Source organism: Jaculus jaculus, chromosome 1 (genome assembly GCF_020740685.1).
Source record: "Jaculus jaculus isolate mJacJac1 chromosome 1, mJacJac1.mat.Y.cur, whole genome shotgun sequence".
NCBI lineage: Eukaryota > Metazoa > Chordata > Mammalia > Rodentia > Dipodidae > Jaculus > Jaculus jaculus.
The window spans coordinates 270,105,901-270,130,306 of NC_059102.1; the positions used below are offsets into that span (position 1 = coordinate 270,105,901).

The 24,406-nt window shown below is 49.7% G+C and overlaps 1 protein-coding gene across 1 annotated transcript in view; it reads left to right on the forward strand.

The window, feature by feature from the left end:
• LOC101595443 (c-Maf inducing protein) overlaps window positions 1–24,406 on the forward strand; it is a 231,415-nt gene that overhangs the window by 127,431 nt on the left and 79,578 nt on the right. Inside the window, exons 2-3 of the mRNA XM_004659587.3 lie at window positions 14,416–14,541; window positions 22,289–22,339. Coding sequence (XP_004659644.1) covers window positions 14,416–14,541; window positions 22,289–22,339 — 177 coding nt within the window. The remainder of the gene's footprint in view (window positions 1–14,415; window positions 14,542–22,288; window positions 22,340–24,406) is intronic.

Here is a 24,406-nt window from a genome sequence, read left to right on the forward strand (position 1 = left end):
AACAGGGGTGACGTTAGTCACACATACAGTAGGCCGACATGGCCAAGCTCCTACAGTGTACCAGACACCAAGGTGCTCCTCAGTCCTCCTGTGTCTCACAGTGCCATCCCCATATCCCAGATGAGGAAACTGAGGCTTCGGTCCCCAGCTGAGTGGGAGGCAGAGCTAAGATGGGAAGTTGGCTTTCTGGGTTACCAGGTTGAGTTTGTTAACCTTTACAGTTCAGGTAATAATGTCAAATGTCAGAAAACCCTTTGGCTACTTAGACTGTTGGCTTGCTTTTCAACAAACAGGTATACACACAGGTGAGCACTTTCCCTGTGCTTGGAAGGCAGAGAGGTGAGCGCACAGACCAGAGTTTCTTATGGTCTGTGTGCACTACCCCTGGGCACGTTCAGGCCTTGCTCACTGCTGTACCCCTGAGCCTGGCATTGCTTTCCACACCACTGCACAGAGGAAGAACCATAGAGCAAAGTTGGGGGACCCCGTGACAGTCAGGCTCTCATTGAGAGCAATGTGACAGTGTGTGACTGAACTGGACAACCCCCCCCAAAAGCAAATCCTCCTGGCTTCAGAAAAAGCAGCCTGCCCTCTGCTTACCATGGAGAGTGGGATCACTCCTGGAAGTAGGCAAAAATGTCTAAGCAACGAGACATTGTCTGCCATGATGGCCCATGTGGCCGTAGGCTGGCTCTTGGCTTGGTTCTTCCTTATGTATCTCTGCAGGGTGGGGCAGCCAGTGGATGCTGGGGGAACACCAGATGGTCCTCAGCAGAGGGCATGGCAGACACTGCTCTGAAGCTCTTGTCTGTTCACCTCCCAGGCTGCCATTTGGGACTTCAGCTCTCCTGAGAAGCAGGTCTAGTTCTGCGGCCCTGGAATTACTGCGCCTCTCTGAGCCTTGGTCACCTCCTGCTTGCTGGATTAGAAGACCGTTCTTGTTCTTTTCCTTCCTCCTGCCCTCTCTTCTCATGCTGTTTTCTAGAAGGCTGTGTTGCTGGAAGGCACAGTCCCCACTTTCTTTGTCAGAGCCCATCAGTGAGCTTCAGACACACTGAGTCATTCCTAGCATACCAAGAACAGTGAGGAGTGTGGACCCCCACCCCCTACATGCCTCTGAAGTCACAGAGCTCATGTCTGAGCCTTCTCTAGCAGTCTCATTTACCCAGGCAGATGATGGCGGCCCTGGAAGAAAACCTACATGTCGTGGTGGCTAAGCCATTTGGAATGGCCCCGGGGACTTTCCCCCTGATTCATCCTCTGGGAAATTTCTGCAGAACTTGTTTAATGATCCCATAGAACTTAGGGGTAGGGTAGAGGGCATTTCCTAAATGTTTTTAAAAGGATTGTTGCTAGAGTCATTGGGCCAAGGGCCTGAGCACTTCTCAACAGGACCCATCGCTGATGGCTGTGGCAGACAGCAGGTTCATCCACTTGCCCACATGCTCATTGAAACTCCTGTGCCTATCAGCTTTCCATCTCTGGACAAAACATCTGAAGAAATAAAGGAGGAGTGGTTGACTTGGATTCCGGGTTCTGGAGGCTCTAGTCAACAGTTACTTTGCCATGCTGTTTGGGCCTGTGCTGAGGCATAGACAGACTGGGAGCACACGGCAGAACAAAACTGCGTGTCTCTTGGCAACTGGAGGCAGAAAGAGGATGAGACTTAGTTCCCGGTGTCTCTGTCAAGGGCATAAACTTCCTCCTACTCTGCCCCACTTCCTAAAGGTTTTGTGACTGTGTAATAGAACCACAGGCCGGCAGACAAAACTTTACCTTTGGGAGACATGTAAGATTCAAAACTTAGCAGCATCTTTTGGTGTTCTCTGCTACAGTCATCCCCGCCCCCCGCCCCCTGAGAAAGCCAGCACGGAGAGAAAACACACCCCACTGACTTTCCTATTCCTTTCTTCTATTTATGCATGCATACATTCAATTTGTACTTTTTTGTACAACATGCCCATATAGGCCACTATAGCCTTGAACTTGAGATGTAGCCAAGGATAACTTTGAACTCCTACCTCCTGCCTCTACCTCCAAAGTGCTAGGATTATAGGCATGACCACCACTCCCTCTTGATTGGTTCCCCACTTGTTTTTTATTAACAAACTTTCTTTCTTTTGGTTTTTCGAGGTAGGGTCTCACTCTGTCTCAGGGTGATCTGGATTTAACTACATAGTCTCAGGGTGGCCTTGAACTCACAGCGATCCTCCTACCTCTGCCTCCCGAGTGCTGGGATTAAAGGCATGCGCCACCACACCTAGCTTAACAAACTTTCAGTAGAACATAGCTGTGACATTTGTTCACCATCTGTGGCTGCTCTTTTGATCCAGCATCGTAGCAGGAGTGAGGAGAGAGACCATGAACCCAGAATACGTAGTTACCTGGACTTTTGTAGAAATGTTTGCTGACTTATGGTCTTAACAACCTAAGAGCCTGGCTTCCTTGATAACTAGGAGCCTGGCCTATGGGCAGCCCACTCCTGTAGCTACCTCTTTCTCATCTGTGGATTGGGATCATGGTATCTGTCAGATGAGCTTTCTAAGGATCTGTGGGAAGCTGTTTGCTACAACGGAGGTTCTTGGTGGTGTCGTGGTTCACTGTGGACTCGAGCTAAGATGGTGCACTGAAACATAGGTTCCATGTTCCCAGGAGCACTTAGAACCCAAACAGTTGTCTGGTACAGAAAAAGGTTAAAATGCCCCTGGTTCCAGAGAGTACAAAGCATGGTGCCACAATCCCATATTCATACAGAGCACTTTTCCTTGGTCTGTTTCACCATTAGATGCTTGTGTGTGTGATCCCAAGATCCTCACTTCTGGGACATCCAGTGGATGCCAGGAGGCCTGATATTGGTGTCAACTTGGAAGCTAAGAATGTAATGTGTAAATCATGCAAAAATGTGCTGCTGCAATTCCCTGCCTGCGATTCCCAAGTTTTGAGCTCTAGAACCAACAGGTCTTCCCTTCTTGCCTGTGCCTAGTACGGGAGAACACTCTTCTGATAAGGTTTCCAGAGAGGTCGTGCCACCACCTCCACTGCCCCCTGAAGTCCCCTTTGTGGAGGATGCACCCCATGTTTGGAGAAAGTTGAGCACTGCTGCAGTTTACTTCTATCCACAAGCCTAGGGCTTGCATCCCTGGGAAAGGGCAGGCCCGCACAGACACTCATTTTTATAGACTTCCCTGGAATGCCCTGTGAACATCAGGACTTTCACCCCAAGGTCCAAGGGTACCACTCCTGGGTATTTCCCTGAAGGAGCTCTTCTGTCTCCCCCAAAGCCTGTGCAGAAATGTTCATAGCAGCCCCAGCAGGAAACAGACCACATCTGTAGATACATTTGTGAACAGTGTGGCTCAGGTATACTATACCACCACACAGGTTACAAAATGCTGTGATGCTGTGGGGACAGGAGATGGCTCACACAAATACAGATTGGCTGGAGGGTCCTGCTTGCAAAACAATGGGTAGAGGGTCTGGGGTGTAGCTCAGTCCATACAGTGCCTGCCTAGCATGTATGAGGCCCTGGGTTCAATGCCTAGTACCACATAAACTGAATGTAGTAGTGCATGCCTGTAATCCCAGCATTTGGGAAGTAGAGGCAGAAGGATTGGAAGTTCATGGTCATCCTTGGCTTCAAAGCAATTTTGAGGCCAGCCTGGGATACATGAGACCTTGCCACCAAAAATAAATAGATAAATAGATAAATAAATAAATAAATAGGACCAGGACAAGAGGGATGGCTCAGTTGGTAAAGCACTTGCCATGTGAGCCTGAAGACTGGAGTTCAGATCTGCAGCACCTATGTAAATGCCAGATGTGTGAGTGCTGCCTGTTATCCAAGCACATCAGAGATAGGGTCCCTCGGGTTTTAAAAAAGGAATTGGACTGGCCAAACTCAGCAAGCTAAGCTGTGGTCTCAAGTGAGAGACCCTGCCTCAGGAAAATAGAAGAAAGTGACCAAGGAAGATACCCAGTATCAGCCTGTTGCCTCCACACACACATAGTTAGGCATCCACACATACATGTATATCGTATACACATGCAAAAAAAAAAGCAAATTTGGAGCTGGGCTACAGTGATAAATGCCAGAGTTGCAGATGCCCCTGGGCAGGTTGGCCAAGAAGATACACAGGGGCTATTAGGGTGATGGGGACACTCTGAAGCTTGTCTTAGGTGGCAACTTCACTCGAGGTGTGCATGCGATGTCACAGCATGCACAAGATCTGTGCACTTTGATATTTATACTTCTAGGTGTTTTTTTTTTTTTTTTTGAAGGAAGGAGATCTTTAAATAGGGCTGATGGGGGTGGGGGGAAGAGAATTAAGAAGTTTGTAAAGGATGGGCAGCCATGGCCTATCCCCAGTTCTGTTGTATCTCAGGCCCCTCCTGGTCTTCCTAGTACCTCATCCTCACATAACAACTTCACACTCCCAGGGCACACATGCTACCTCTTCATCCTGTTTTCCTTGGCTAGGAATGCCTGGTGTTGCCTACAAGACCCACCACCAGGAAGCTTCCCTGAAGTTTCAAAATCTTGCTCTTCATATCATGCCCCCCATGCTGATGGTACCTATCACATTGTGTCATCTTTACTCTAGACATATCTGTCCACTTAATGCGTTCCCCCCCCCCATAGGCCTAGCTGTCCAAGAGGTCATAGGTCTAGATCTGACAGAGCTACAGGGCCTGTGGTACCATAGATGAGATGCAGGCTTCAAACCAAAGCCCAGGTTAGATGTGGCCTTTTTACTGACCAGCTGTGTCCCTGATCCCTGAGCCTCCTTTTTTACCTCTGCATGGCGGGTCCCAGTGAGGCCTCTCCCCAGAGTCCTTGAGAGCAGCAGTGTCTATAGGCAGCTCAGCGGAAGCCTGAGGTCCAGGACATGCCCTGCATGCCTGAACACTCGCCTCTTAGACACACCTGTGGGCTCTGTGGTTAGACTGGTGCTGACTCGGGGGTATCTTTGACTCAGTCTTGTCAATTGCTCTAATGACAGAGGAACTGGGTGGCACTAATGCCAAACACCAGACCCTGGGGACCACATTCTCATGCCTGCTGAGATGAATGGGTTTGGGAGGGTCCAGATGCAGAAATAGCCAGCCTTGGCTCTGCTTTTAAATTTCTTGAGCCATTTGGCCATAAAAGGGGACAGATGCCGTGGTTGGCTTCATGATTAATGAGCCCCAAACGTGCCTCTGCCCTTGAGGCCCAGCCAATGGGATGCTCTGCTGAGCTGAGGGCAGCAGACAAGAGTCCAGCAGACCTCCCTGCCATCCTCATGATCTCTTGACTCCCAGATGGCCCTTCTCAGGTCCCCAAGGAATGCGTGCTGCAGGAGGCTGAGTGGAGATGAGCTAGGGGAGGTGACTGAGCCTGTGAGATTTGTGGCAGCTACATAGCCCAACTACTATGATTTCACACGGGTCTGAACCCAGGCCGTTGACAGCTGATAATTGCATTCTGCACACCATCAGTCACACGTTGCCACTCCATCTGCCCTATGCACCCTGCATAGATGCAGTCACAGCCTACTTCTTTCTTTGATCCTTTTGAAATAATCCTTGGTTGATGGGGGAACCTGGCAGAACCCCTCTTCCTCCACCTCCCTCTCTCAACAGGGTGTTTTTGTTTTAGTGTTGGTTTTTTAGAGGTAGGGTCTCATTCTAGCCCAGACTAACCTGGAGCCCATTTTGTAGTACTAGGCTGCCCTTGAACTCAGGGATCCTCCTACCTGTGCCTCCTAAGTGTTGGGATTAAAGGTGTGCGCCACCACACCAGCAATTGAGAGGAAGAGATGGATGAGCATTTTTAAAAGGATTTATTTTTTATTTATTTATTAGAGACAGAAAGAGGGAGGGAGAGAGAATGGTTGCGCCAGGACTTCCAGCCACTGCAAACGAACTCCAGACACACTGCCCCCCATGTGCATCTGGCTTAAGTGGGTCCTAGGGAATCTAACCTGGGTCCTTTGGTTTTGCAGGCAAATGCTTTAACTGCTAAGCCATCCCCTCCAGCCCGAGTTTTTGTTGTTGTTATTTGTTTGTTTTTCTCGAGGTAGCACTTAAGCCTAGGCTGACCTGGAATTCACTATGTAGTCTCAGGGTAGCTTGGAACTCAAGGTGATCCTCCTATCTCTGCCTCCCAAGTGCTGGGATTAAAGGTGTACACCACCATGCCTGGCAAGACAGGGGTTTTTTTAAAGCCCTAAAAACATTTTTATTTTTTTCTTAATTTTTATTAATATTTTCCACGATTATAAAAAATATCCCATGGTAATTCCCTCCCCCCCCTCCACTTTCCCCTTTGAAATTCCATTCTCCATCATATTACCTCCCCATCACAATCAGTCTCTCTTTTATTTTGATGTCTTCATCTTTTCTTCCTCTTATGATGGTCTTGTGTAGGTAGTAAGAAAGGGTTTTTTGAGACAGGGTCTCATGTATCCCAAGTTGGCCTGGAACTCACTTTATAACCAGGGATGATGTTGAATTATTGATCCTTCTACCTGTACCTCCTTAGTTCTGGGATTACAAGTGTGTGCCAGCACAACCCACTTACATAGCTCTGGGGATTGAGCAAGGCAAGCTCGACCCACATTCCTAACCCTGCTCTTCCTGCTCAATGAGATTGGAAAAAAGTCCTACTCAGCACTTGCCTAGGTCAGAATTAACTCACTGAATGTTCATGCAGGTGAGGCCCACCCTGCTGGGGACCTGGCCTTCAGCCCCCACAGGCAACTGTGACCCACTTGGGAGCACTGGGTGATAGCACAGTAGAAGATGCTGTAGATAAACATTCTCCTGTTTAATTGTAGTCCCTAAACACCTGGAAGACATGCACACAGTTACCTTTTACTTAGGGTACATTCACATGATAGACTCCCCATTTACAGTGTCTAACTTGGCTGTCTTCACCGCCTTCTCTGTCTGATTCGTAGGCGTTCTCTGCCATCCCATTGACTCTCTCCCCCTTTCCTCTCCCTCCCCAAGCCCTTGCCAACCACTAATCTACTGTCTGTCTTTCAGGATTTGCTGTCTGGACATTTCATATGAATGAAATCAGACAAACACGTGTTCTTTTGTGTCTGGTTTCTTTCAGTCAACATCACATTTTTTAGTTTCTCTTACGTTGTAGAGTGCATCAATCTTTGTTTTTAAATATTGTATTTCTTTATTTATGAAGAAAGAGAGAAGCAGATAGGGAGTGGGCACACCAGGGCCTCTAGCCACTGCAAATGAACTCCAGTTGCATGTGCCACCTTGTGCATCTGGCTTTAGGTGGGTATTGCGGAATCGAACCTTGATCATTTGGTTTTGCTGACAAGTGCCTTCACCACAAAGCCATCTCTCCAGCCGTCAATCTTTGTTTGGGTTTGCAGTGCTGGGTATGGACCCCAGGGCTTTGCATATGCAGAGCAGGTGCTGTACCACTGAACTACATTCTCAGCTCTTCTTCCTTCCTTCCTTCAACATTAGCCTGGAAGGTTTTGTGTGACCCTATGTTTTGGGTTCTTTTTGCTCAATCACTAGGATTGGAATGCTAGGTTACCCTTGACTTTTTTTTTTTTTTTTTTTTTAGGTAGTGTCTCATTCTAGTTCAGGCTAACCTGGAACTCACTCTGGCCTTGAACTCATAGCAATCCTCCTACCTTTGCCTCCCAAGTGCTGGGATTAAAGGTGTTCACCACCACACCGGGCCTATTGACTTTTTGAGGAAGTGTATTCTCCTCTTGTACGCCTATAGATTTTTACTCATTAGAATATGTGCACAGGGCATGTGGTTCAAACACTGTCAGTTATGGAAATTCCTCCCTCCCCAGGGACAGTGGGACCTGGGGATTGGCAGAGGTGGAAAGACCTCACTGCTGTGAAAGGTGGTAGGGAGAGCATCAGGGTGTGCTCCCAGCCTGCGAGGTCCTGGCATCTGCACGGGGAGGGAGGCTTGCCACCCAATCCAGACTCCTTTCCCAAGACCTCCAGAGCCTTGACGGTTATACAGCTCACAGAGCTGTCCAGTGGCATGGGTGAAAAATATCATGTCTCAAGGACTCACATGTCTGTCTGTGTCAGACCCACTTTATCCTTTGTGTGGCTGTAGGACTGCAAGGTAGGTCTAGTCATTGCTGTACATCTAGCCCAGGACTAGCATTGCCATAGGAGGCCTATTTTTTGTTGCTGATAACATGACTCAGCCCTAAGACTGTAGCTCCTGCCCAGGAGTGTCCTGGAGAATCAGGACATATGTCTCACTATGTCTCAGTTGTCATCTGGGACACTCAGAGCAGTAATCCTGGCCACCAGGGTTGGTTGTCAGGGTATAAAATATGTCATGAATGAAGATGGCTGAAAAACTGACCTGTGCCAAGAAAACAAGGTGTTATCTAGTATAGAATGACCAGCAAAGGAGCCATGTGTGTCTCTATAAGCCTGAATCCTCTTACCTTGTTTGCACTAGCTGTATTTCCAGTGTCCGATGGCCTTCTGGTGCCACCCCGCCAGTCATCACGGGACCAGAACATTGCTGTCATTGCAGGGAATCCATTCAGGTTGTACCTATGCAGCCTCGTGTGTGCTCTAAGGAACTTCAACCAGCAAGAAAATAAGATCAAAGGCAACACAAGAGGAATGTGATTTTCCTTCCAAGAGATGGCCTTATTATGAGCCCACTTACTTTTTTATTTTGCACATAGATCTAACCAGCTAAGCTGTCTGGGATCTAAGGTCACCACAGAAGAGCAGTCACTTTTAGTGGGCAGCACAGGGAGAAAGGACTATGTGGCATCTGGAAAATGGTTGTAGAAATGATAGGAAGTGGACATAATAGCTCTGACTCAGCCATTAAGCATAGCAGTAGCAAGCAGTACCTAGAGTGCCTGGGTGTAGTGAGAACACAGCATGGGGTCCAATGAACCAGGCAAGATTAAATCCTGGTCTTTGGTGTGTGGAAAGGAGGTGGAATGTGCAAGGTATTTGGGCAGATGTGTTCTGGGATGGGTCTCAGATGACCCATCTAGCCAGTCTTCTTGTGTTTATGGCCTGTCCCATTGTGGGACTAAAAAGAACATCACAATATTCCATGAGGCTATCTCAAATTATCCTGTGAGTTTCTTCCCTAGAGGTCAGGTGGAGCAGGGATCCAAGGGCTATGTGCACCAGAAGACCGACCCTGAACCATCTCAGGGGTTGCAGAACTGACTCTGGAAAACAGGGGGCTTGTATTGTTATCACCTCTGTGATGTAGTGTTCTCTTTGTAGCATGTGGACAAATCAGGGTGACTATGGCTCCCCACCCCAGCATTGCTGTTGTGGTTGAGTGAGGTGTTCTTGGTTTGAGGGGCAGGGCTTGGTGGGCAGCATTTATTTGGCGGGTGTCTGCCTGTTTGAATTGCTGGTCTCTGCGGGTTCATGATTAGTCAAAGGTTTCAGATTCATCCCAGTTTTGCTGGAGACTAAAGCCTAGCCCCTCATGCCAAGTCCTTGCCAGTGTCAGCACTAATAACACCAATGAGGTGCTGTCTTCATTGTCATGATTGGTGCTAAGCTGGGATGGAAGGGGCTCTCGTGCCATGTGATGTGGCATTGCTCCCTAGATCCTTGAGCAGTTTCCTCACACCAGGGCAATGGTGTCATGGGGACCCTCCCTGTGCAGCAAGGTCTCCACTACTAGAGCTCTCAGGAGACCTCCATGCAGGTGAAGGAGCTGTAACCCTGCCGTGGACCAAGCAGCCCACTGCTTTCAGTCCTGGCTGCGACAGGGTTTCTCTGGCCTCTGGAAGCCCCAGCCTGGCTTTACTGATGGAGGTACTTTCCAAACAAGCTTCTCCTTTTGGGGTCCAGGAGTCCCCTATCCACTAAGATGTGTGTTTTGAGGCAGACTGGAGCCTGGTCCCGGGGGTTGGAGATGTGTGAGTCATGCTCACTTTTAGAGGAATCCCCATGGAAACCAGCAAGCAGATTGGGTGATAGAAAAAGGCAGGGAAAGTGAAGGCTGGGGGATGGTTACCCCATTCCTGACCACACCATGGTATGGGAAGTGAGAGAAGTGCACATGTGAATGTCAGCTTCAAAGGCTGTTTGTGTCCTGGGTACCCTCACAAAGCCCCACCAGCCAGGGTTCTAGAGAAATAATCCTAAATATAAGCTAGAAAAACACATCTCACAAGGATGTCCAGTGTGGAGTTGTTTATTGCTCATGAAGCAAAATGGCGGCACTGTCCATGGCAGGAGCAGAGAAAAACTCAGGGAGTGCAGGGTGCCGGGACTCAGGGCTTCTGTACGATGCAGTATGAGGACAGGCATGGCAAAATTCTGTGATTATGGCTCTGTAGAAAATTATGTTTAAAAATGATCAGGGACTGGGGAGCAGCTTGATGGTTAAAAGTACTTACTTGAAAGGCTGCTGGCCAGGGTTCTGTTCCCCAGTATCCATTAAAGCCATGCATTTGGAGGTCATTTGCAGTGGCAAGAGGCCTCGATGTGCTCATCCTCTCCCTCGCTTTCTCTCTACTTGCAAATAAATAAATTAAATAGTTTTAAAAATGATCAGTAAGAACATGTACAGAGCACACACCCCCTTCAGTGTTGGGGAGTGCCCTGGGGCCTTGTACTTACTGCACAGGAGCTCTACCACTGGGTTACATCCCCAGCTCACTTTTTTCTTTTTGATGTAGGGTCTCACTTTAGTCCAGGCTGACCTGGAATTAACTATGTAGTTTCAGGGTGGCCTGGAATTCAGGGCAATCCTCCTACCGCTGCCTCCTGAGTGCTGGGATTAAAGGTGTGTGCCTCCATGTCCCACCACTTTTTACTTTTTTTTTTATATAAAACTTTTATTTATTAGAGAGAGAGAGAGAGAGAGAATGGGTGCTCCAGGGCCTCCAGCCCCTGCAACAAACTCCAGATGCATGCATCCCCTTGTGCATTTGGCTTACGTGGGTCCTGGGGAATTGAACTGGGTCCTTTGGCTTTGCAGGCAAATGCCTTAACCACTAAACCATCCCTCCAGCCCCCCTTTTACTTTTTATTTTGAAGATCTCATTAAGTTGCTCAAGCTGGTCTTGAAGTTGCATGCCTCCTGCCTCAGCCTCCCTAGTAACTAGAATAACAGGTATATTCCACCAGGCCTGGCTGCTTATACAAACTCTTTAATTCTGTTATCTTCCCTGTCACCAGAGTGACACGTTGCCTTGTTAGTCAAGCTTGAGTTGTAGTTTATATATAGTGAAATTTACCCATTAGCATTGTATACTCAGGAGTTCTGAATGGACACAGGCAGAAGCAGCAACTCCGGCAGGGCGGACCGGCCTCCATTCCCACAGCCTTGCTCCCTGCCTTGCTTTAGCCTCTGACTACCCTGCAGCCAGGTCATCTGATCCCATCACTGGTGTTCTGCAAATTCCAGGATGTCATGTAAAATGCACTGCGGTCTTGCCTCCAGAAGAGTCTATGATCTGCTTTTAGTTCTTAGGTGCCCACAGATAGCTGGGTTTTCTAGCCTTTTTGGTGGAGGGCTTCATTATTCTTTCTCATTCTGCCTACTGCCTGGGAATGACTCTCCTTGCTGTAGCTCTGGCCTGTATGTTGCCATTGCTGAGGAATTGGGAGCTGTTGATAACATCATTCCAGCACTGCTGTGACAATACCGGGGACAGCGGGTGGGCCACACAGGTGCTCTCGCCAGTGCTTTTTTTTTTTTAATTTTTTTTTTTTTATTTTTATTTGAGAGTGACAGACACAGAGAGAAAGACAGATTGAGGGAGAGGGAGAGAATGGGCACGCCAGGGCTTCCAGCCTCTGCAAACGAACTCCAGACGTGTGCGCCCCCTTGTGCATCTGGCTAACGTGGGACCTGGGGAACCGAGCCTCGAACCGGGGTCCTTAGGCTTCACAGGCAAGCGCTTAACTGCTAAGCCATCTCTCCAGCCCATCGCCAATGCTTTTTAATGAATAGTTGAGTTGATCATGGAGCAGCTTCCGATGTAGATGAAAGGATGAAACAGAGCCCTTGTGTCCTCAGTCAGTGTCCCCATCATCAGCCTCTCTCACGAGCGTGTTGCGGGTGTCCTGGCTTGTGAATTAGCACTGGTACGTTGCTATTGAAGTCCATGCATGTTCCCTAGCCTTAGTTTTTGCTCACTATCCTTTTTTATGTCTCTAAATTCCATAGGGCATGTTGTGTTTATGTCCCTGCAAACCTCTCCTCACCAGGACACTCCCTCAAGCTGTCCTTGTTTTGGGCAAGCTCTGGTCGGGTATTTGTTTTGGAAATAGGGTCTCTCTAGATAACCCAGGCTGTCCTCAAACTTATGTTCCTCTTGTCTCCATCTCCTAAATGATGGAATGATGAGAACGTGCTTTCATACTAAATTTGGGCAGGTGTTTTAAGGAACATTTCTCAGTTGGGGCTTGGGGTTTGAGAAAGACATTCCAGAGATACACCATAGCCTTTTTCACAGTCGTTCATTTTATTGATTTCTTCAGTAGATCCTAGATGCTGCGCTAAGGAAGTGCTAGACAAATCAGATCTCTTCGAATGTTTTCCACAATTCTGTGTAGCAAATGAATTTTTTATCTTACCACTGGAGGAACCAGGCTCAGAGAGATGCAGTAATTGCTTAAGAGCAAACTGTCAGCAGCTCAAACATAGGTTTTAATGGCTCTAAAGACTGCTGTGGGCCAAAGGCTGACTCAGACAGTGGGAAAGCAATCAGTCTGATCCTTAAAAGTAGTGTGGACTTATTTATACCCACCCTCTTCCCACAAAACCTGTTCACAACTTCTGCTCCAAGCTACTTTTGCACAGCCCAGCAGAGTCATGGGACAGAAGCAGACCATGATGGCCAGAGTACCTGAGCTTGTCCAACCACATTTGGGAGCTGGGGCTGTGGTATGGCCTGGTGAGGGGCAGAGGCTGGGGGAAATAGAGTACCTGTGCTTTGCTTGTCCAACCACACTGGGAACCTGGGGTTGTAGCATGGCTGGCTGAGGAGCAGAGGCTGGGGGTAATAGGGGCCTCATGGCTTTCTACTGCTATATTCTTGAGTCTGGATGACTAGCCCCCTTGTGGTGGGAGCATGCCCTGTGGGTACTTGGACATGGGTGTGTTTGTCTCTGTGACTTGGTGGCCCAGCAGTTCTCCACTTACAACACACTGCACTGCAGGCACCCTCCTCTGGCTTCTGTGGGCATCCAGGGTTTGGAGCTGACTGGACTTTTGCAAGAGAACTGGATGCAAGCTACCAAAGATCTTCAGCACCTCCCTGAGCTTGTGCCTTAAAGGAAGGACTTTAAGGGCCGGAGAGATGGCTCAGTGGTTAAAGACACTTGCTTACAAAACCCAGTGACCTGAGTTCAGTTCCTCAGTACCCATGTAAAGCCAGATAGACAAAGTGACACATTGTCTGGAGTTCATATGCAGGAGGCCCTTTTCTTTTCTCTCTCTCTGTCTCCTTTATTTATTTGAGAGCGATAGAGAGAGAGAAGGGGGGGGCAGGGAATGAATGGTCATGCCAGGGCCTCCAGCCACTGCAAACAAATTCCAGATGTGTGCACCCACTTGTGCATCTGGCTAACGTGGGTCCTGGGGAATTGAGCCTTGAACCAGAGTCCTTAGGCTCCACAGGCAAGCACTTAACCACTAAGCCATCTTTCCAGCCCTCTGTGTGTGTGTGTGCGTGTGTGTGTGTGTGCGCGCGCGCGCGCACACGCACCTCTTAGTCTCTCTGTCTCACCCCCCACTCCAGCACTGACTCATTGTAGCCTTTCTCATGTATTAAACTCGTTCACCCAACATATGCTGTTGAACCTTGCCATGGCCCAGGCACTGAGGAGAGACAGACACATGCAGCTGGGCCAGAGCAAACATGGAGTGGCTAACCAATGATGTTTCAGGGGACACAGAGCAGGTTGAGTTTGGGGCCCTATTCCAAGCTGGTATGGAGAATGGAGGCATGAGTTATGGGCTCAGGAACCTAGAAGCCACTGAAGGATACTGAGCTGGAGAGTGGGAAACATGGAGTTTGCCACTTGGAACTCAGCTCTAATGCTGGATGAAGAATTCATATCTGAGGGAGGGGGGCTCTTGCTGGTTTTAGGGTGGGGTTTGATAACGGGATTCTTGCTATGCACTAAACCATCCCCACAGATGGTGATCCTCAGTCCTTGCTCCCAGGAAGCCCTTCGTCTGCTCCCCACTCTGCACCTCGGCACAGGGTGAAATCTCTACAGCCCTTACCCAGTGTGATGCCAGCAGCCTAGAACAGCGGCGCTTCCTTGGCTCCCTGACTGGCTGTTTCTTTGCCTGCTGTATTTGCTAGTTATCAGAGTGGGGACATTCTGAGAAGTGGCTTCTGAGGCAGGGCCCATACCTGCTCTTGTAACCCTGGGCATGTCTCCTTTTCTTCTGTGCTGCAGCCATCCGGATACATGGAAAACTCGGTCTCCTACAGTGCCATTGAAGACGTTCAGCCGCTGTCCTGGGAGAATGCCCCAAAGTACTGTTTACAGCTCACCATCCCTGGGGGGACCGTCCTGCTGCAGGTAGGAGAGTAAACATGAGCAAACTGTTCCTTCTTTTTCCTCCCTGCTGGCTGCAGGAGTTTGTTTGATCACCAGAAAGGCATGTAAGCATCTCCTCAGAAGGTTCCTACTGTGGGTCATCCACTGTCTAGGAGCTTGGTGTGTTACTTGTTGGTTCCCCTAAGCCTGAGAAATGAGTTGTCTTATCTCCAAGTTGCAAATAGGGAAACCGAGGCACATGGACCCATTAGATCTTTCTAGGCTCTAAGAAGCACCTGAACAACAGAGTTTTTGTCTTTAGTGAGGCTGCATGAGAAGGTGCCTTGTTGTTTCAGGTCTTCGGAGGCTGGTGGAAATGTGTGCTTTGTGTGCATATCAGTTAGGACTTCCAGTGGGAAATTATACACATCATCCAAATAGTGAGCCAAATAGGATAAATGTAATGCCGTCATTATTAAGGTGCCAGGGAATTAAAGAACGGATCCAGGGGTCAGCTGACATCATTAATATGCAGACACTCCCCCTGCAGTTTCTGCCTGTGAGTTTTGGCATCATGGCCAGGTACACCATCACCTGTGGTGGGAGAGGGGGACTGCTAGCCACTCTGATGCATGTTTGTGCAATAGTGAGGACCCTTTTCTTTCTACTCTCAAAATTTCAGAATATTCCAGTTGGCTCTGCTTTGGTCTTGTTACCCCTTGGGACTGTTCTTTCCTAGCCCTGCCCATCCTTGACTAACGAAGGAACCAATTGCTGTTCCAGAGGCAGGAGAGGTGGGTATCCCCAAAAGCAGAAGTAGCTGATGGCCTTGGCCTTGGAGGATACCAGGGACCACTTGCACGCCAGCCTGTCTTTCTCAGTCCCCACAGTCTGCTTTGTGTGTCCCCTGCCCTGTGTTCCCCCCAGCCAGCAGAGCTCCCTGTCCCTTCTTTATCCCTTTGTCTTTCCTGTGGAGATGCACATGCTCTTAGTCATGACCTTCTCCCTAGGTCTCTCTACTCCCTCCTTCTCTCCCACTGATGACTGTAACATCAAGCCCCACGGGGTGGGAGACTGGCAACAGTAATAGCTGAAAGAGAGAGGGATGCCATGGACAGCAGGACAGTTTGTTGGAATGCCTTTCCTTCCACACCGCTGAGTATCTGGCCTGCCCCCGTTTGGGCCCTAAGGCTCCCATTCTCTCTGTCAGCCACTGGGGTGGCCAAGTCATAAACAATTTCCTAAGCTGTTCTAAAACCGAGGTGAGGTGCGTCCCAGAAGGCCAGGGACTGGGGAGCAGTGACTCACTCAGCCTCGGAGACACAGCAAAGCCCCCAGGGATGCAGCATTAAAGTAGGGTGCAGAAGGCTACATAGGAGGGTACTGGGGGTGCACACTCTGGGCAGGGATGATGTGCATGCAAAGGAGGACTAGCTCTTGGTTGTGTATGGGGGAGGGGCTTGATACCTGTGGCTCAGTTCAGATGACTTGGGTCTTATCAATATAGGAGGAGGCCTCACACTATATTCTGAGGGCAGTGGGAAGTCATAGAAAGCTTTGTGTAATATAAAGGGTTTACTGAGCAGATCAGGGGTTACAGGGCAGAGTGGCCTAACTCTGTGAGTGGCAAAGGAACACAAGAAGGAGAAATGAGAACATCCTGGGGTGCTACCTTCCTAGGGACAGTGGTTCCCACTCACCCGTGGGAGAGACTCTTACTTCTGGGACTTGGGAAGGGGAGGACGACAACCAACCCCTCTGAGCAAGACCAGACTCACTTTCCTAAGATACAAGAACAGTGAGGCTGGTATCAGGCATGTCCCTTTAACCTGGCCCCACCTCATAGCCAGTGATGACTCGCCTAGCTGCACTTGGCCAAGCTCCGCATCAGAGCTCCCCCTGCAGGCTGGCAGCCTGGGCCAACAGGCGAGCCTCTGGCCGCCCCAGCATCCCCTTCGCCTGCCGCCCCTGCTGTGGTAGCCACTCAGCCAGTAACAGGCTCGGCGGAGGAGGAGGAGAGAAGGAAAGAAGAGAGGAGAGGAGGAGGAGAGAAGGAAAGGAGAAGAGAGAGGCAGCAACTGCTGGGATCAGGAGCTCAACTCAGCTCGGCCAGGGAGTCAGTGTGGCCTCCCGCCATCCCCAGGGAGCCAGGTGGGTGCAGCCCTCCCCCTGCTCGCTCCATGGGTCTCTGCTTTGCTGGCACCCCTGTTAAGGAAGGGAGGTAGATCCAGGGCTTCTGTCTGCCACCTGTACCCTCCCTCTTTCCTTCCCTCCCTCCCTCCCTCCCTCCTGAAGCTCAGTGGTTAATGGATAGGCCTGGCCATCCTGGCCCCCAGGTTGATGCAAGAGGTGCTGAGCAGGACCTTCTCTGGCCCACATATTGTTTGTGACAGGTGGCAGGGCATTTGTCTTGACTCATGCATGGCATACCGTGTTGGGACCCAAAGCCAGAATATCACTGAAAGCAGCCCAAGTAGCCAGGGTCAGTCTTGCTCCCGAGTGGGAGGGAACCTGAGAAATGGCTGAGAAATGGCTCATGGGTCATGGCCAATTTGGAGGGCTCTGCTGAGTGCCTGAGGTAGCAGAGGCCCCATTATGCCTTATACCAAATACTGGTACCTCTGCTGCCAGCCCCCATGGTTGCTACACAGGTTTAATGGATGTTGTCAGTGAAAAACTGCCTTTACTCAGTGCACTGGCCACATCAAGTACCTGCTGGCCAATCATACTGGTTATATAGATAGAGAATTCTCACTGTGACAGAAGTTCCATGGGGGCAGCACTGGACACAGGAACTTCTCTTCTGAGTCCTATGCTCTGTCCACTAGCCCCTCCCTGGGGTTCTTCCATATTCTTGTGTCCTGTGCCTCGGTGGACTCCTGCTGCCTGGGGTACAGCTATTCCACCAGTGATGTCAGGACTGACATCCTTATGGCCCAGGCTTCGGCTGGGTCCCCTTCTGGTTTCTCAGTCTGTGTTTGTTCTTCTTACCGGCTCTCCTTCCTCCCATCCTGCCTCTCTCTTCATCTTTGCCTCTCTGCATCTCTATGTCTGCTTCTGTCTGTCACTATCTCTGCCTCTCTACCTTTACCTTAACTGCCTTTTTCTCTTTCTCTCTCCCCTTCCCCCCTTCTCTCTTACTTTCTTCTCTTCCTCCTCCTCCTCCTCTTCTTCTTTTTCTTTCCTGCTCTCTCTCTCTCTGCCTCTCTTGCCATTTCTTTTCCTTTGCTGTCTTCTCCACCTCCAAGCATCCCTTCTCCCCCCTTTGCCTCTCCTTCAAATGCTGTCTCCTCCTCGCAGGGACGCCTGGTGCAGCTTCAGCTTCCTGGAATGGGAGTCTGTTCTGACAAGGCAGACCCCAGGAAGCCGACCTGGCCAGGAAGGTGAGGGAGACTTCCTGTATTTGCTGTGTAGTAGTCAGCCTGTGGGTGCCATGGGTAAACGAAGCCCAGTGTCCACCGTGGGGGCAGTTCCAGTGCTCACTCTGGTTTCAGTGTGAGCCCCACAGTGCAGTTTCTGCTGGTTTGAGCAGAGGCTTATTCACTATATCTCCTCCCTTCATGCCTTTCTGGCTGGTTTCATTGTGAGGAAGCTGACTTCTAAGTATTTATACAATATAGTGGGAGCATCCTGTAAGGGCTCCCTTGCTAGCCCTGGGTGGAGTGTTAGTCATTCTGGATCCCACAGTGAGAATTCCTTGTGGGGAGTTTGCACCTACAATGTATTGTTACCCTTCAAGGAAGAACAGATGATGGGGACCAGAGAGGTGGCTCTGTGGTTAAGGTACTTGCCTGCAAAGCCTAATAATGGGGGTTTGGTCCCCCAGTACACATGCAAAGCCAGATACACATAGTGGTGCATATATTTGGCGTTTATTTGCAGCAGCTGGAGGCCCTGGTGCACCCAATCTCTCCCCCGCCCTGCTTGCAAATAAATACAAAATATTTAAAAACAAATAATAACATCAAAAAACAAAACAGATGAGCCCAGGGCCACTTCAAGGCACTGGTGAGAAGGGTGAGTGGACCCTTCCAACAATGCCTGCCAATTTCTGGATATTTCTCATTGCGAGTGCCCTATATACCATTGGAAGCCAGGTAACTGTTTACCACCTATCCCCATTGGCAGCTGGTGGGTACAGAAACAAGGTGAGTTCCTTTCTTACTGGAAATGAGAGAGAGAGAGACAGACATCAACAGACCAAGTCCTTTCCCGGCCAATCACTGTTTTTCCCCCAAGATTAGACCAGGAAGCTGAACTTGGGAATGGACCCTGCAGGCTCTTGGGCTATTTTTCTCACCTCTCAGACAATGCAACAATGAGTAAAAACTTGGCAACTTCTGCAGAGGAAATGGACAGGCTTGCCTGGAGCCAGCTCTTTGGTAAGGTTTATCACCAGGCACTGGCAGAGTGCCCTGACACCACCCCAGCCTGGGGCCTCAGAAGCTGGGTGGGCTGAGGGCTCCTTCCCCTGTCTTAGGGAGTCTTCTAGTCACTCTAGGGGCAGAGCCCTCCTTGGGAGCAGGATTACCCTGACTTTTCTCCACAAGGGGCCTTTGCAGACACATACTTACCCCTGTGGCACTATTAGGTCTGCTTGCCCTCTATATAAAGCCACTTGGAGAGGGGACGCAGGGCCTCACCTGACAGCCTCTGCTGAAGGAAGGAGCAGCTTAAGGCCTACACTTGTCTACCCTGCTTTCTAGGTTTGACCCCTGCTATCCGGAAAAAGTTCTAGCTGCTTCTTCCCCTTCATGTGAGGTGACTGGCAAGGGGAGCTGAGCCGTGTCACAGTTCTCCATGGGCCAGGCGTACTGCCTGCCCTCAGCTCCCTGACCCCTGGGGGTGTACAGTGGGCCAAACAGACTGGAAGGGAGATAGGCCTGTAGTGTGGCCCATGTGACCCATGCCCATGTCTCTGCCCCTGGCAGGAAGAAGCTCCTGGGCCCCAGTTTATTCTCCTGTGTCTGGACTTGCACTACTTGTCCCCTTGGCTGCAGTGGGGTCTGAGATAACCTGTGTAAATACTCAGCACCATGGAGGTGTTCTGAAAAACGCTGTCGTGCCTGTTTTTAGCGCCTCCATAAAAAGTAAGGTGGGAAAGAGAGGGTATCCAGGCTGAAGAGTTCTTTGAGGATGAATTTTTTTTGTTTTTTGTTTTTTTGGGGTAGGGTCTCACTCTGGTTCAGGCTGACCTGGAATTCACTATGTAGTCTCAGGGTGGCCTCAAACTCATAGCCATCCTCCTACCTCTGCCTCCTAGTGCTGGAATTAAAGGCGTGAGCCACCATGCCCAGCCCGAGGATGAATTTTTTTTAACTGAGCAGAGTGGATATCCTGATGCTCCGCCCACCTACACATCTAGGCTTTGCCTTTCTCTCCTTCCCTCCAATATATATATATATATATATATATATATATATATATATATTTTTATCCATCCATCCACCCACCTGCCCACTTACTTATCCATCCATTCACCCATCCACTCACCTGTGCATTCATGCACCCCCTTATGTGTCATCCATCTATCTACTCACCTGCTCACCCATACATTCATCCACCCACTTATCTGTATGCTTATCCATCCACCCACCCACCTGCTCATTTATCCACCCATGGATCCATCCATCCACTTAGTTTCTGCATTTGTCTAACCACTTAGCCACCTGTCTATCCATTCATCTACCTACTTACCTCTCCATGTAGCCATCTAGCCCATCTACCTGCCCACCCATTCATACTATCTTGTCCCATGTATGCATGTGCATGCCTCCGTCCAGTCTCCCACTTAGAACATTTCTTTGGGTTTCATGAACACAGTGCTACTTAAGGTCCAGGGAAGAGTCTTGTCTCCTTGCCTTCCTTGCCTTTCCCAGCATCTGGATTCTGCTCATAAGTCTTTGGCTCCTAACTATCTCTCTTCAGCCTCTACTTCTATCTCACTGGCAAGCCTGCCTCCTTACACAGACCTTGTGATTTTCTCTCTCTCTCTCTCTTGGTTTTGCAAGATAGAGCCTCACTGTAGCCCAGGCTAACATTTGGAACTAGCACATATTGTGGCTGGAGCTGCTTTACTTCAGGGAACTGTTGCTAAACATTGATAGGCACAGCCCTGCTGCCGAGGCCGCTGTGCATCCTGATGTGAGGTCACAAGACTATTTGCACCAGCCAGCCACTGCACTGCAGCAGGCACCTTCCATGGCTGGTCATGAAATAAGGGACAAGGTCAATTCTGACAGGAATGACCGAGGGGCCAGGGGGGAGGATGACAAACTGCCAGGGTGCTGATTCTCTTCTTTGGCCTCTGCGGGCCTTGTGTCATTGGGTAACTTGCTCCAGGTCTCACTCTGCTGGTCTGTGGCCCAGGCTGGGTCTCGAACCTGGGTTTGTCAGAGGCTCAGCCATCACTGAGTCTGTGCTGTGAGACTCAGGCTCTCCTAGCCCCTATACTCACCCACAAGGCCTGGTTGTGGACAATGTGGGCATGTGTTCAGGATGGTGGGGCAGGGCGAGGGGCCATGATCACCTTCAGTGAGACCTGGTCCATGAATGATGGAGAAATGTTACACACTAGCATGTATGTGCAAGGAGCAAAAACATTTGTGTTCAGAGAGCAGCCCCAACCTTTGTCAGAGCTATCTGTTATCAGGGCCAGGGGGTGGGTCATTAGAGAATGCAGAATCCATCGTGCTGTTGTGGACAGCGTCACTCACACTGCCTGGGCTCAGTCCTGGTCCTGTAACATGTACATGAGCCCTGGGAAGTTTTAGTAAGTCTGTTTACTCCCTTGCTCGATGAGAGGCTGATAGCACCAGCTTTCCAGGGCTGTCTCTCAAGGCTGGAAAGAGCCAATCCAGTCCACACAGGACCCTCAGCTCCTCTGCATCTGTCACATGTTAAACACTATGACCACGCCCACTGCTGGTGGCAGGTATGCTCAAGTTGAGCACAAGAACAGCACCCACAGGTATCCATTGGTAGCAGCTTTCTGGGCCACATTTTACTTGAGTGGAATTGATGAGTGTGATCATTGTGGCTACCTTTGCTTTGCCTCCTGCCTGGTGCCCAGCACAGCTCTGGAGGTGGTACAGAAATCCAGGCTGGTCCCCATACATTCCTTCAAGACTAAGGCTGTCGTTATCATTTTATAGATGGGCACACCAAGACTAAGTTGCCCATGGTCTCAGAATCAGTCTGATGTGGACCAAGAAAGTCTTTGTACCCTCTACTGGGAATTTTTACCGAGGTCAGCTTTACTCAAATGCTGGCCACTTTCTGCCCTGACCTTTTTCAGTAGAAAGCAGAAGGTAACTTGATTAACTGTATGGCTACCCTACCATGGATTTGAGTAGACTGACTGGGGGATCTTGAGGTTTTGATTTTCCACTCTATAATTGGCAAGAAGCTGTCTTGTAGGCTATTGTGGGAACAATTGACACATTGAGACAGCCCAGGGGTGACAGGCCAGGTGCCTGGTTGTTCCTGGCAGAAGGAAGGCACCAGTCCAACTGACCACATGACCTCCAGGTCTCTGTCCAATTCCCAGGGCCCCAGGTCATTGAGTGTGCACCAGCCTGGTGGAATCCACTGAAACAGCACGTGGCAGTGGCCATGTCTTTTTTGTGGTTCAGATTGCGCACACAGCAGTTCAGTGAATCCCTTGGAAGGCATGTAGGGATCTTCGAGCAGACCCCGGTGTACAGAGCAGGCATGGGTGTGTGTGGCAGCTTCTGAGATCCTTGGAGATGCTCCAAGCCAGTGACCAGACCTTTTATTCTTGTTGCAGGCTGCCAACAGCTACCTACGAGACCAGTGGTTCCATTCTCTGCAGTGGAAGGTAAGTCAGGGCTTGAGCCACTACTTGCCTCCCAGAGTGTGGCCTGGTGGCTGAGAGCCAGCTGGGAATACAGGGGACTAGAGGTAGATAGAGATTGTCGCCTCCTAGAGGGACCCTGTTCACTGATAGAGGCCTCCACCTCACTTCCCAAGGCTCGGCCCTGTGGTGGAAACAGGTACTTGGGCTGTGGCTGCACAGTTTGGAATCTTCCAGCTGGCCTCCTATGTAGGTCAGAGGGATGGCAAACCTAGAGAGCAAAGAGGCTGGACTCCAGGCTCCAGAAGCTTCCTTGAAAGCAGCTTCAGAAACCCGCATAAACTGAAGAGTTAGCCCGACCTATGTCCTCATGACTCACTTCCTTTGGTATCTGGCTGTTTGACGTCACTTCCCATTCTGGCTCCATGGGGAAGATTTGACGCCTCTGGAATGTAGACAGTAGACTTCTGCAGGCTGCTTTCAGGGCCATGGACAGCTCTCCAAGGCACCTCTGCCCTGTAGGGTCCCAGCTCTGCTCTGTGGCCAGGTGATGGACCTGGCAGTAGGACACAGGCAGCACACACCTGGGCATCATGTGGCCTCTCTGTCCAGTCTTTGCATTGTGCTTTGGAACTTCCATGATGGGTGTGAATGGAATGTCAGGGCGCCTGCTCATAGTGACCTGGAGGGCCTTGGAGGCTGGCAGAAGGGACACCCCCAAAGACCCCAAACTGTCCCAAAACTATGTTCTCTTTCCCCGTCAGCTGCTGGTCTTCTCACTTTGTACCTCTGGAGCCTAGTGTAAACTGATCTTGAGCTGCCAGGTTGAACTGCATTTATTGAGCTCCTACTGTATGCAGGAGCTGTGTTGTGTGAGGTTCCCGATGTTCATTTGACCTGTACTACAGCCTGCGCCCATCCTGATTCAGGGAAGGTGAGGCCCAGCCTCAAGCAAGGGCGGAAGCAAGGTTCAGGTCCTTTCCCATTCCTGAGCTCTCTGAATGTGGGCACACTGGACTATTCCCCTCCTGCCCATACTGTAACAGCTGAGAAGGCATGGCACACCCAAGATCTTGATGTTCTTCTGGAGTTAATTCCAAAACAACCAAGAATGGAGAAGATGTCTGGGTGGGGATAGCTGGTTACTGTTACCAAAGCATGTGGCCCTCCAAAGCTCTTCCTGAAGGAGGAGGCCCCCCTCTCTCTCAGGGACATTGGCTTTTTAGGGTCGGCATCTTGTCTGTTATCTATGGTGTTTCGCATGTGACTTCTTGTCAGCAACAGCCTTGCTCTGTTTCTGAGTCCAGGACTAAGAGGAAAGCACCTGGAGATACACAGCCAACTATGCACATTATACAATGTCAAGGGTTGACCAAGATGGAGACATGGAAATGGAATTTCAAGCTGGGTATGGTGGCATACACCTGAAATCCCAGCACTTGAGAAGCTGAGGCAGGAGGATTGCTGCCAGTTTAAGACCAACAATACTTTTGAAAGAAGAATATGAGTTCTGGCTTGAGGTGCTCTCTTGTTAAGGATGGGATGTGGGGTTCACACAGTTGACTAAGCAAGCCTAGAATAGGGATAGGGCTAGCTTTCTAGCAGTTATTCTGAGGGCCAGATGTTGGGTTGGATTCTTCCTTTAATACTAAGTAATTAAGTTAAAATGGTCATAAACAGCATCTAGGAAAACTAAAAGTGTGCATGAGGTGAATGGTGACTTTCCTTGCCACAAAAGCATGTGTAAGAAACTAGCTTTGACACACTCCCCCCCCCCATGATGTGGGTACACTGCCACCAGGTGGCAGTGGTCTCTCACTGTTGGCAACTTGATTTAATTCTCCACTCCTGCGGTGTGATTTTGGTGAGCTGAGGAGACATGCTGTCCATTTGCCAAATGACAAGGAAGCAAAAGGGGGTTTGGTGGTACTTTTCTGTTAACGAAACGAGCTGGGAAATTTGTATCCTGGCCGTGTGGCTTACTGGCCTGATCAAGAGAGGTTCTAACATATGTTCATTTAATTGAAGTACAATTACTAAGTGTCTCCAATGTGTGAGGCCTGGCTAGGTACTTTCAGTTTACTGTCATTT